This window comes from Seriola lalandi, unplaced genomic scaffold (genome assembly GCF_002814215.2).
Source record: "Seriola lalandi dorsalis isolate HSWRI2012SDOR001 ecotype SW California unplaced genomic scaffold, Sedor1 jcf7180002054361, whole genome shotgun sequence".
NCBI lineage: Eukaryota > Metazoa > Chordata > Actinopteri > Carangiformes > Carangidae > Seriola > Seriola lalandi.
In genome coordinates this window covers 307,707-320,030 of record NW_019524914.1, presented here as the reverse complement: position 1 = coordinate 320,030, position 12,324 = coordinate 307,707, and the positions used below count along the sequence as shown (strand labels likewise).

The window sequence follows — 12,324 nt, the reverse complement described above, 5'->3', positions numbered from 1 at the left end:
GTATAGTAAGACCTAAAAAGTCATAGTATAGTAGGGCATAAAAAAGTCATAAAAAGTCATAAAAACATCATAGTATAGTAGGGCATAAAAACATCATTGTATAGTAAGACCTAAAAAGTCATAGTATAGTAGGGCATAAAAAAGTCATAAAAAGTCATAAAAACATCATAGTATAGTAGGGCATAAAAACATCATAGTATAGTAAGGCCTAAAAAGTCATAAAAACATAGTATAGTAGGGCATAAAAAAGTCATAAGAAGTTATAGTATAGTAAAAAAGTAAAAGTCATAAAAAACATCATAGTATAGTAAGGCCTAAAAAGTCATAAAAACGTCATAGTATAGTAGGGCATAAAAACATCATAGTATAGTAAGACATAAAAACGTCATAGTATAGTAAGACCTAAAAAGTCATAAAAGGTCATAGTATAGCAAGACATAAAAAGTCATAAAAAACGTCATAGTATAGTAAGCCCTAAAAAGTCATAGTAAAGTAAGGCCTAAAAAGTCATAAAAAGTCATAAAAGGTCATAGTATCATAAGGCCTAAAAACGTCATAAAAATGTCATAGTATAATTAGGCCTAAAAAGTCATAAAAACATAGTATAGTAAGGCCTAAAATGTCATAATATAGTAAGGCATAAAAAGTCATAAAAAGGTCATAGTATAGTTAGGCCTAAAAAGTGATAAAAACATCATAGTGTAGAAGGTCATAAAAAAGTCATAGTATAGTAAGACATAAAAAGTCATAAAAACGTCATAGTATAGTAAGGCCTAAAAAGCCATAAAAAAATCATAGTATAGTGGGGCATAAAAAAGTCATAAATACATCATAGTATAGCAAGACATTAAAGTCATAAAAAACATCATAGTATAGTAAGGCCTAAAAGGTCAAAGTATAGTAAAGCCTAAAAAGTCATAAAAGGTCATATTATAGTGAGGCATGAAAAGTCATAAAAACATCATAGTATAGTAAGGCCTAAAAAGTCATAAAAACATCATAGTATAGTAGGGCATAAAAAAAGTCATAAAAAGTCATCGTATAGTAAGACAATAAAAGTCATAAAAAACGTCATAGTATAGTAAGGCCTAAAAAGTCATAAAAAGTCATAAAAGGTCATGGTATAGTAAGGCATAAAAAGTCATAAAAATGTCATAGTATAGTAAGGCCTAAAATGTCATATTATAGTGTGGCATGAAAAGTCGTAAAAACGTCATAGTATAATTAGACCTAAAAAGTCATAAAAACATCTTAGTATCGTAGGGCATAAAAAAGCCATAAAAAGTCATGGTATAGTAAGACATAAAAATGTCACAGTATAGTAAGGCCTAAAAAGTCATAAATACGTCATAGTATAGTAGAATATAAAAACATCATAGTATAGTAAGGCATAAGAAGTCATAAAAACGTCATAGTATCGTAAGGCATAAAAAAGTCATAGTATACTAAGGCCTAAAAGGTCATAATAGGTCATAGTATAGTTCAGCCTAAAAAGTCATAAAAAGTCATATTATAGTGAGGCATGAAAAGTCATAAAAACGTCATGGTATAGTAAGGCCCAAAAAGTCATAAAAACATCATAGTATAGTAGGGCATAAAAAAGTCATAAAAAGTCATAGTATAGTAAGGCCTAAAAAGTCATAAAAGTTCATAGTACAGTTAGGCATAAAAACGTCATAGGCCTAAAAAGTCAAGTATACGACATAGTAAAGTAAGGCATAACAATTTCATAAAAACATAATGGTATAGTAAGGCATAAAAAGTCATGAAAAGTTGTAAAAATGTCATGGTATAATTAGGCCTAAAAAGTCATAAAAACATAGTATAGTAAGGCCTAAAATGTCATAATATAGTAAGGCATAAAAAGTCATAAAAAGGTCATAGTATAGTTAGGCCTAAAAAGTGATAAAAACATCATAGTGTAGAAGGTCATAAAAAAGTCATAGTATAGTAAGACATAAAAACGTCATAGTATAGTAAGGCCTAAAAAGTCATAAAAGGTCATAGTTTAGTAAGGCATAAAAAGTCATAAAAACGTCATAGTATAGTAAGGCCTAAAAAGCCATAAAAAAAATCATAGTATAGTGGGGCATAAAAAAGTCATAAATACATCATAGTATAGCAAGACATTAAAGTCATAAAAAACATCATAGTATAGTAAGGCCTAAAAGGTCAAAGTATAGTAAAGCCTAAAAAGTCATAAAAGGTCATATTATAGTGAGGCACGAAAAGTCATAAAAACATCATAGTATAGTAAGGCCTTAAAAGTCATAAAAACATCATAGTATAGTAGGGCATAAAAAAAGTCATAAAAAGTCATCGTATAGTAAGACATAAAAATGTCACAGTATAGTAAGGCCTAAAAAGTCATAAATACGTCATAGTATAGTAGAATATAAAAACATCATAGTATAGTAAGGCATAAGAAGTCATAAAAATGTCATAGTATCGTAAGGCATAAAAAAGTCATAGTATACTAAGGCCTAAAAGGTCATAATAGGTCATAGTATAGTTCAGCCTAAAAAGTCATAAAAAGTCATATTATAGTGAGGCATGAAAAGTCATAAAAACGTCATGGTATAGTAAGGCCCAAAAAGTCATAAAAACATCATAGTATAGTAGGGCATAAAAAAGTCATAAAAAGTCATAGTATAGTAAGGCCTAAAAAGTCATAAAAGGTCATAGTACAGTTAGGCATAAAAACGTCATAGGCCTAAAAAGTCAAGTATACGACATAGTAAAGTAAGGCATAACAATTTCATAAAAACATAATGGTATAGTAAGGCATAAAAAGTCATAATATAGTAAGTGATTAAAAAGTCATAGTATAGTAAGGCATAAAAACAAAAAGTCTTGGTACAGAAAGGCATAAAAAGTCACAAATACAACATAGTATAGTAAGGCATAGACACATCATAGCATAGTAAGGCAGAAAAAGTAACAAAAACATCAGTATAGTAAAGCATAATAAGTCAAGAATACGGCATTGTAAAGGATAAGAACGTCATAGTATAGTAAAGCATAAAAAGTCACGAACACGACATTGTATAGTTAGATTTAAAACAAAAAAAAAGTCATAGAATCATCATAGTACAGTAAGGCTTAAAAAGTCACAAATACAACATAGTATTGCAAGGCATAAAAAACTCATACAAACGTTATAGAATAGTGAGTCATGAAAAGTTCTAGTATTGTAAGGCATTAGAATTACCTTTTAAACTAATGTGCATGTCTTTTGAGTGAGGGAGGAGGCTGGAGCTGAGATTTGATCTTCGCACTGTGAGGCAACAGTTTTAACCATTGCACCACCAAGTTTCACCATTGATAATACATAGTATAGTAACACATAACAACATCATTCAACACATGTACTGTATATATGTCACCTTTGTGTATTGGCATTCATGAATTTAAATTCAGATCTTGTATGTTAATAAATCGTTTGGGTTGACGGCATTAAAAAGCCAAAGGGGTTGTTGTAGACCAAACCTACACCCTTTTACAAAACCTTTCCTGTTTAAAACTTTCCTCACCAATGTATATAATGTCTGATGTGATGAGTGGACTTTGGATATTTCAGAGATGAAACCTCAAAGAAGAAAATGGACTGACCTCACATATTTTGTCCATACTGTTGTTTCCCTTCCACAAGCGGGAAATCAGAAAGCCAATCACAATGAGGCAGAGGACCAGCACAGCCGCCATGATCAGACCCAAGAGAGCCATGTCGCCCGGACGGTAGCCGATGTTTGAGGGGGATGGGGTGGCCACAGCTGCAGAGAAGATGGATCAGTGAATCAAGACTAACAAAAACAAAGGCAAGAAAAAAAAGCATTCACATATTCAGAATATGACAATATTTATGAAAATGAGATTTTTCAGTGACAGGTGATACGATCATACCCTATCTGTTATTTTATGTGCATGGCTGCCTATCCATTAAAATACATGACATTTAAAATTTGATTATACAGACATTTCCCACAACATCATTCAGTGATGTGCTGGGTCTGCATGACTGTGAGTATGCGGCCTGTGAATCCTGCCTAGTGATGGTTGTTTTCAAGGTTTAAAATCTTAAAACAAACTAAACACATTTAGTTTGGTGGGAAAAGCAAACTAACAACATCATTTTGATTGGTGTTTCTGGGTTTAGTTATGGACAAATCAGAATAATAATGTGACACAGCAAGAAGTCAGTATCAGTGAGAGCAACTCTGATGGTCTTACCAGGTATGACCTGAACAGAGAGCGCTGCTGTGCCAAACTCCCCCGTTGTCGTATCCACCGCTCTGAGCTGCAGGCAGTAAAAACACTTTTACAACACAGAAAACTGAAAGAAGTCTCAGTGAAAGTGAGCAGAGATGCTTCTATGTGCTAGTAAACAAGGTTTTTGCAAATCAGTCACCTGAAGTGCGAAGGACTCCGTCTTCACAACTCTCTTCAGGATCATAAAACCGTCTGAGGTCACGTTGACGTAGCTGCTGTACTGAACCTCGTATTTCACATCTGGATTCACACCCTGACACACAAACATAAACACACACAAAAATGCACAAAATAAATAAATACATTTTATCTATTTTGATACTGATTTATCTCAGCCAATCAGGGTCCAGTACTGTGACAAACTGACCTCATGCTTATCTTATCGAGCTTTTGATCAACTCAAGTTATCCGCAAAACGCCAAAGAAAATGAACTTCTTTGCAATGATATTGTAAAAAAAAGTAAATAAATAAAAATATTATGGGAATTTTAACACTGAGCACTCACAGTGGCGAAGTCCTCGTCCCGGGCTCGGACCCTGAAGGGCCGGTTGGAGCTTCGGTCTCGGAGGATCATGCTCTCAGGGACAGAGTTGCTGTAGATAAATCCTTCGTATCGCTCCTTCTCAAAGCGAGGAGGGTTCCTGCTCTTCTTCATCACCTCGATGGTCACCTGTGTCACCGCAAACTGATCCCTGTTGGTCACCTGAGATGCCTGGTGGCCAGGAGAGACCGAAAAGTGTTTTAGTCCAAGAGTTATATCCAAGTTGATGTCTGTCTTAAATCACAAACAATGACTAAATAGCTTAATTTCAATTCAGAGTCTCTGCAGGAAATCATTTGTTTTACCAGAACAGTGAGAGTTATCGGGCCGACAATATCAGCTGCTTTAGCCATGGTGATGTTTCCTGTGTCTTCATCAATCTGGAAAATGTTTCCTTCGTTCCCTGAGGATGAAACAAATCAGTAGTAAATGTACAAGCACATTCCCCAATTAGCTCATTACAATACAGAAACTATTCATGAAGTTTCAGTAACTATTCATTTAGGCTGTTCAGTTTATTAGGAACACCTAGCTAAAACTAATGTAGGCTAATACAACAGTCCTACAATAAACCCACCTTCATAAAGTTTGTTATGTTCAGTTTATGTTTTATAGAGGTGTTGATTCAACTTTATGATCATTTGGGAGGCTGCAGGCTTTAGGTGTTTAGTCTACCTTGGGCATAATATTACAAACACCTCTCAGTATAGTATTAGTGGTAGCAATAAAACTCAACGGCCTCGAAATTGATGGTAAAGTTTAATCAACACTTCTCTGAAACAGTTTAAACAAAAAACATAAACATATAAAGAAACAATTGAATTCTAATTGGGGGTAACTGTTAACTGCTAACACAACAACCCTCCATGAAGGAATTAGTTGAGTTATCTTTAGCTGTGAAAACAATATGTATGAAACATTAATTCCAATGGTGTTCTGAATGTTAATGAGCTCCAGTGACCATTTACATTTACAAATATGTGACCACTGGAAGTAAATGAAGACAACGTGTTGAACAGTTCAGACCTCGAAGGATCCTGTAGCTGATCTGCTCGCTCCGGTTCTTGTCTCCGTCCTTGGCGAACACGGGGCCGGGCTCCAGCACTAGCGGCCCTTCCTGTGGATTAAAACCATCACACATGTATTCTGCAGCCAACATTCTTATTCATTTACACCCAGACATTTCTCACAGACAATTCTGTAATAGCAAACAATGACGAGCTTTCAACATGTGACATCTAAGGGGGGTAGTTAAACATGAAGTGACAGTTTTCACTGTTTCATCAGCACCTTTCTACACAATCTGTGAGCAGAGTAAGAATAACTTCCATCTGCCTAATCACTGAATACATATAAATATCTTTTTTTAATCAAATTATCAGCACTGAATCTGGTCTAGAGGACCATGGTAACACCTTAGTCCTCATTTTGTTCATCTCCTGTCTGAATGTCTCTTCAGATAAAAGATCTTTGAAACAGACTCATCTCTCACCTCTTTCTCCGTCAGGTTCACTCTCCCTCTGTAGCCGCTGCTCACACACAGTTTGGCGATCCCCAAGTTTGTCCTCAGACATGGCTGAAACCACGGCGGCCGGTTATCAACGTCCCTCACTTGAACCGTGATTGTGGCCACAGAGGTGAAGAACGGCTCGTTGGAGGCCGAACCATTGAATGTGTCCTGGAGCACGGGGACACATTTCACAGGTCAAAGGTCAAAGAGAAGCAACGCCTACCTGGATGTTGTTTAGTGTATTCATGATTACTGTACCTGCACATGTAAAATCAGAGAGATCTTCTGTACGACATCGTAGTCTAAGAGGCTTTTCACAAGAATCTTTGGCGTGTTGATGTTCTCCAAGCGGAAGTATTTATCCTGCGTTAACAGACAGACAGAAAAGAGAATAAAAATTTGTATAAATATAATAATTTTTGTAATAATAATAAGTGTTTTATATGAGAACATAATGATTATTTCACCAAATAAAGAAGATCAGCCAAATTAAAAAATATGCATCTGATTCATACATGACAGATGATGTGTGCGTGATGTGTAAGTGCTTTATTTTGTGTCTTTTGATGACACATACTGTAAACCTGAGTGTTGTCTTCATAACAGTAGGAGGGAATATATCTGAAGACAGTGGTTCCCAGTGTTTTTGATGATGTCCTTGTCACCCTTCATCAGTGTGGACGAGTTGTGAGCAGTGAGATTTTTTTTTCTTCTCTGATTGTCTCAGAAAACCCAGAAGAAAATTCAACTGAATTTTGAGATGAAATATTCTAAATTCAAAGTTCACTCACTAGCTTTTTAGAGAGCTTTCGACTGTGACTAATGATGTTAAACTGATGCTGAGAATTAAGACTGAGCCTCCACGCTCAAACATAATTTTATGTAACAGAGATTTTATTTCTTATCCCCTCAGTCATCTCGTCACCCTCAATATGACGTTGCATGACAACATGACATTAATCTCTGCAGCCTGCTGCTCTCTAAAAGAATAAAACCACAGAGTAGAGTCCAGTCAATCATTACAGTAGAAACTTACTGTTGCTGACTCCAGGCGATAGAACAGCGGCTCTGAGTCAACGTCTGTAGCTTCTATCAGTCCAACGCTGGAGTTGATCGCAGTGAGCTGCAGGAGACAAGACTCAGAGTCATCGTTGTGTCCGGAGTGAGAACAACTAAGAATGAAGACTAATGTGAAACCCCAGCACCGCTCACCTCATTCACTTCTAGTACGTAGTGGTTTTGTGCAAAGTTTGGGGGGTTATCATTCACATTTTCAACCAGGACCTCAACAGACTCGTTCACCTGAGAGAGAGAGAGAAAGGAGCAGAGACTGGATCAGCTCAGCTTGAATCCAGAAATACATTTTGAATCAAAGAGAAACAAACAGCATCTGGACCTTTTCTTTATAAGTGGCTTTTATCTTGACAAAGCATGTGCTATTGTGTTTTATGTGACTCTACTCACAGATCTGGAGCCAGCTCTGCGGCACTGCACCCACACCACCAGAGTTGCACTGGACAATGACTAAAAAAAAACAAACAAGAAAACATCACCTACATTAGCAGCTGCCCACTGAAAGACTTTTAAAACACCAATATAGATCATTTAAGGTGCCCTGTGACCACTAGTGTGTCCTCCGCATGCACACGCTGAAAAGACAGTCCACATCTGCACAGTAAAGGGTGAGCACCGACAAACATATCTATGCTAAAACTGAACCACATCTGCTTACATTTGCACATCACGTCAATAACGTCATGTCACCATGTGGATCACAGCAGGCACCCTTTAGAGTTTGTGCAGCTTCTGCTGAGAAGGTCTCCTCTCAGTCAGAGGTGGTGTTAATGGGGAGGAGGCGGGTGAAGCTATCAAATAGCGCACTTCTATCTCTGTACGTGAGTGTGTGGGTCATTTACTTCCGTTGATAAACTAACGCATAAAGTTGGAAAACATTTGCAAAGTCTCATAGTCTCGCGTTGGTTCATGCAATGTGAGAGTCTATTGAAAACAGAGCGTGGGTGTAAATAAAGACTCATTTCAATCAAGAGAACGTGAATAAAGTTCAAGAAAAAATAATGATTTGCGAAAATGTGCGTGGAACCCTGCGCGCGCACGGTTTCATACATGTGAATTTTTTAGGTGCTTACGTAGGCTACGCATCTTTCCAGTTTCAGGCGTACGCCACGTTTCAGTGTGAATTCTACGCAAGGGCTTCAGCGCATGAGGTGTTCTGCTCTGTCAGCTGATCCTCACCTGCTGCAGGTGAGTCAGGTTCAGTCTAAACGTCAAACAGCGTTGAAGCTGGTCCAGAGAGGAAGGACTCCGACCCACTAGTGTCATTGTGTATATGAAAAAACAACAAAACAAACAAACAAAAAATCCCACCAAAAATAACAAACCCGGAAGTCAAAAAAATAACAAAAAATAAAGAAATAAAAACGCTGCGTTCAGGGAACTTGTCCGGTTGCTTCGATTTCTCTGTCTGAATTTCCACCGAGGAACAGAAAAGGTAAGTCCAGGTGAGCCCTGGGGTACAGCTAGCTAAACTAAGTTAGCTGGAGGGGCATTTTGGCTGCTTTTGCTGAAGGGACCTGAAGTTTAAATTTTTTATCTGGGTGTTCACACAGCAAAAAATTTTTTTTTGCATAAATCAAATTAATTTTTAGCAACTAGCAACAAGTTACAACAGCCTAGAACTGCACAGATAATAACTCACCTATTATATTGATAATTAATGAACAGCTTCTTTGTTTCCAGTTAAAAACCTGTCCCATCTTGTACGTGGAGTTTTGTTTAGAATAAATCTTGTAGACAGGCTTAATTGCTCCAGTAATTGCAGATATCAGAGCACATGTTTGGTTATCGTTCCATCATGAATCATATTCTTTCAAAGTCATGCCCACTTCCCCCTGCGGGACTCATCCCAGAGTTTTGAGAGCCACTGGTCTAAAACCATTAAAATCAGTCGACCATCTGTTTTTTCCTGCTTGGACTTTGTTTGTGTTACATGTGATGAATGTAAAATCACCTCGTAGTCCAGGCCTTTCTTCACCATCAGGGCATTTCCCCTCAGGTAGAACAGATCTTCAGGGTTCACTGTGACCGTCAGTGTCACATCACTGCTGGAGCGGACTTGTACCAGCTGGACATCAGCCGTGTTGTTTTCTGAGACCGACACGGGACCAGGAGGCACCGTGCAAACTGAGACAGGTGAGAGGCAACAGGTAAATCAGACTTTGTAGGTAAAGTGACAATAAATCCTCACCTCTTTGCTTCATCCTCTAACATTAAAACATTTTAACAATAAACTAAAGCAACCATGGTTGGAGTAACCTGTTGGGTGCGTGGTGAGCTCCCATCATCCACCCAGTGTGTACTACATCACCTCCTTCCTCTCAATCAGTTCACATAGAGACCAGCCAGAGCTCCTGTGCTGGAATAAAACTACCTGGTAAAAGTTATTTTCTGTCAGTCTGAGGTCATTTTATTACATGCAACTTCATTTAGGAATATGTTCCATGTGAGAACAATATAAACTAAAACGATGAAGGTTAAAAATTAGACTTTGACACACGAGATGTGACAATAATAAAAAAAATACATAATTTCACCTTTTGAAAAATACTTGTATTCACTCTCTGTTTGAGCTGCAGTAACAGCTACTGCAAGCAGCCTGTTAGCTTAGCTTAGCACAAAGACTGGAAACAGGAGGGAAAGCTAGCCTGGCTCTGTCCAACAGGAACTAAATCTGATCACCGGCACATGGAAAAATCAAAAAGTCAATCAAATGACTGCAAACAGAAGCAAAACAACCAAACAATGTGCCGAACAAGATACAGAGAGCTTCAAAATGACCACAAAGAGCACGAATATGCAAACTGACAGCAAACACATGCAACATGACCACAGAGACACAAAACAACTAAAAGAAATTCAAAAAGACCACAAAGATCTTTAAAATGAGTGAAATAGACATAAACAGATCACAGAAGAGACACAATTACATGTCTGTGCCCAGGAGCCCTTTGTCTCATAATCATCCATGTCGGCAAAACTGGCATAAGAAAGGTAGAGATCAGTGGCAGGAAAAACAACGGCCTGTGGCCCTTTGACAAAACTTTTCAGCCTCCCAACCAAAAGTTTTCAGTTTCACAGTTTGCATAATGTTCCACAAATCTACTGCAGGTAACATTGTAAATAAACAGGCTCGTGTCAATACCAATAAACCTCGAAACAACAAATAGAATCGATGGTTTGTGGCTCAAAAGCACATAAAGCTGGTATCAATCACCCGCTGTTTGTTGAGTGTGGAGAACCTATATGAATTACAACTACACAAAGCTTGTGTTTGTGTGTGAGTCATTTTTAGCCAAATGAGTTTCCCAGCTACATGAGCAGCTGTAACTGTCAGTATTCACTGGTTAATGCGTAAAATTTCAAAGATTTTCTAAATCAGTTTTATTCTTTAAAGAAAAAAATGCCCAAAAATAAAATCTGTCTAAAAACATAAAGGCCTGCACCGTGGAAATGTGTAAATATAATGTTTATTACGGAGGTAATAGTTAAGCATTATACTGAGAAAAAGTTTTGTCTTCCCAGTTTACATACATGAAGGGGTCAGAATATTAGGAACACCTTTGAATATAACAGTACAACACCATCAGTGACTATGAGCTCAATGCTAAAGCATAGAAGTGAATTAACCCCTCTGTGACAGTGTCAACAAAAACATAATCCTATATGTATCATAGCAGTTGACTTTAAGGTAGAACAGGTGCTTTAGACTCTACAGGTGTGTATACCTGTTGATACATGTGCTGCAGACACAACATTTTTTTAAGCAGCGGTTCCCAACTTGGAGTCAGGACCTGGAGAGGTGCCACAAAATCAGAAGGGCCAAGAGATGATTAAAGAGAGCAAAAGAATATTTTTGTTTCACATGATGTTGACATTTGATCATTTTTGTCTAATTTTGCTTATTTCAAGTGAAATACTGGATACTCTCACCTCTTCGGGCCTCTGAACATCCTTCACATGAAGGAAAAACTCTTGCTCTTGTTATTAGAATTCACCAGTAAACATAGCTTCATTTTCAGGGCCCACAAGCCAAAACGATTGGGTACCACTACTTTAGAGGACCAAGCATTGAAAACTGCCTCTCTCACACACTCTGCAGCCTCATCAACATCCACCGCTCCCTTCCTGCCTTCAGCTACAAATCAGAGCCCTACTCACGTCTTTGAGCCGCACAAACTGTACAAAAGCAGATGGCGACGATGCATCCAAGGAGACTGTTCACAGGTTTGCTCTTCAATTTCAGTTCCATGTCCTGATTTCAGAGGCACCAGCAAATGAAGTCCCGAGGAGGATGAGGAGCCCGTGGTACCAGCTGGTACTCGTCCACATAATGCCCTGTCTGTGCTGCCCGGCGAGTGGGAGTCGACTACAGTTGCAATGTTTGTGACTTCATCTTACGGGCACATATTGCATTAAGCGCCTGCCAGCAGAGGACTCGCAGCCTCCCACTAAAATACTTGCATCTGCTTTACGGGTCATTCTGTATTGGTGGCCCTGATGCATTCTGGGAGCAAGTCAGCAGAGGAATGTTGGCAGCTGGAAACATTTCTCACATATCTAAACACTCTTCAGGTCAGACGGACCTGTCTGATGTTTTCTGATTGGTCTGTTTGTTAATGTGAAACTCAAAGGTGATGACATATATATATATATATATATATATATATATACATATATGAGGGTTATAACAGTGTATGAATTATTCTATCACACATACAGTATGTACAGTACTGTGCACAAGCTTTAGACACTGTAGATTCAGTCTGGGATCACATGAAGAGACAGAAGACACTGGGACTAAATCCACAGGAGAACTGTGGCAGGTTCTCCAAGATGCTGGAACAACCTGCGGAGAACCTGCAGAGAACCTGAAAAACTGTGTGCAGGTGTACTGAGGGGAACTGGTGCTGGGTTAAAGGAAGAAGA

At 37.9% G+C, this 12,324-nt stretch overlaps 1 protein-coding gene across 1 annotated transcript in view; it reads right to left on the bottom strand.

The window, feature by feature from the left end:
• cdhr5a (cadherin-related family member 5a) overlaps positions 1 to 11,838 on the bottom strand; it is a 24,266-nt gene extending 12,428 nt beyond the window's left edge. Inside the window, exons 1-13 of the mRNA XM_087174548.1 lie at positions 11,557 to 11,838; positions 9,350 to 9,522; positions 7,786 to 7,845; positions 7,534 to 7,623; positions 7,358 to 7,444; positions 6,580 to 6,684; positions 6,304 to 6,489; positions 5,838 to 5,928; positions 5,117 to 5,214; positions 4,776 to 4,982; positions 4,409 to 4,522; positions 4,231 to 4,297; positions 3,613 to 3,773 (exon numbers count right to left, since the gene is read on the bottom strand). Of these exons, the coding sequence (XP_087030674.1) occupies positions 3,613 to 3,773; positions 4,231 to 4,297; positions 4,409 to 4,522; positions 4,776 to 4,982; positions 5,117 to 5,214; positions 5,838 to 5,928; positions 6,304 to 6,489; positions 6,580 to 6,684; positions 7,358 to 7,444; positions 7,534 to 7,623; positions 7,786 to 7,845; positions 9,350 to 9,522; positions 11,557 to 11,647 (1,530 nt within the window). The 5' untranslated portion in view covers positions 11,648 to 11,838. The remainder of the gene's footprint in view (positions 1 to 3,612; positions 3,774 to 4,230; positions 4,298 to 4,408; positions 4,523 to 4,775; positions 4,983 to 5,116; positions 5,215 to 5,837; positions 5,929 to 6,303; positions 6,490 to 6,579; positions 6,685 to 7,357; positions 7,445 to 7,533; positions 7,624 to 7,785; positions 7,846 to 9,349; positions 9,523 to 11,556) is intronic.
• Positions 11,839 to 12,324: the final 486 nt, after the last annotated feature.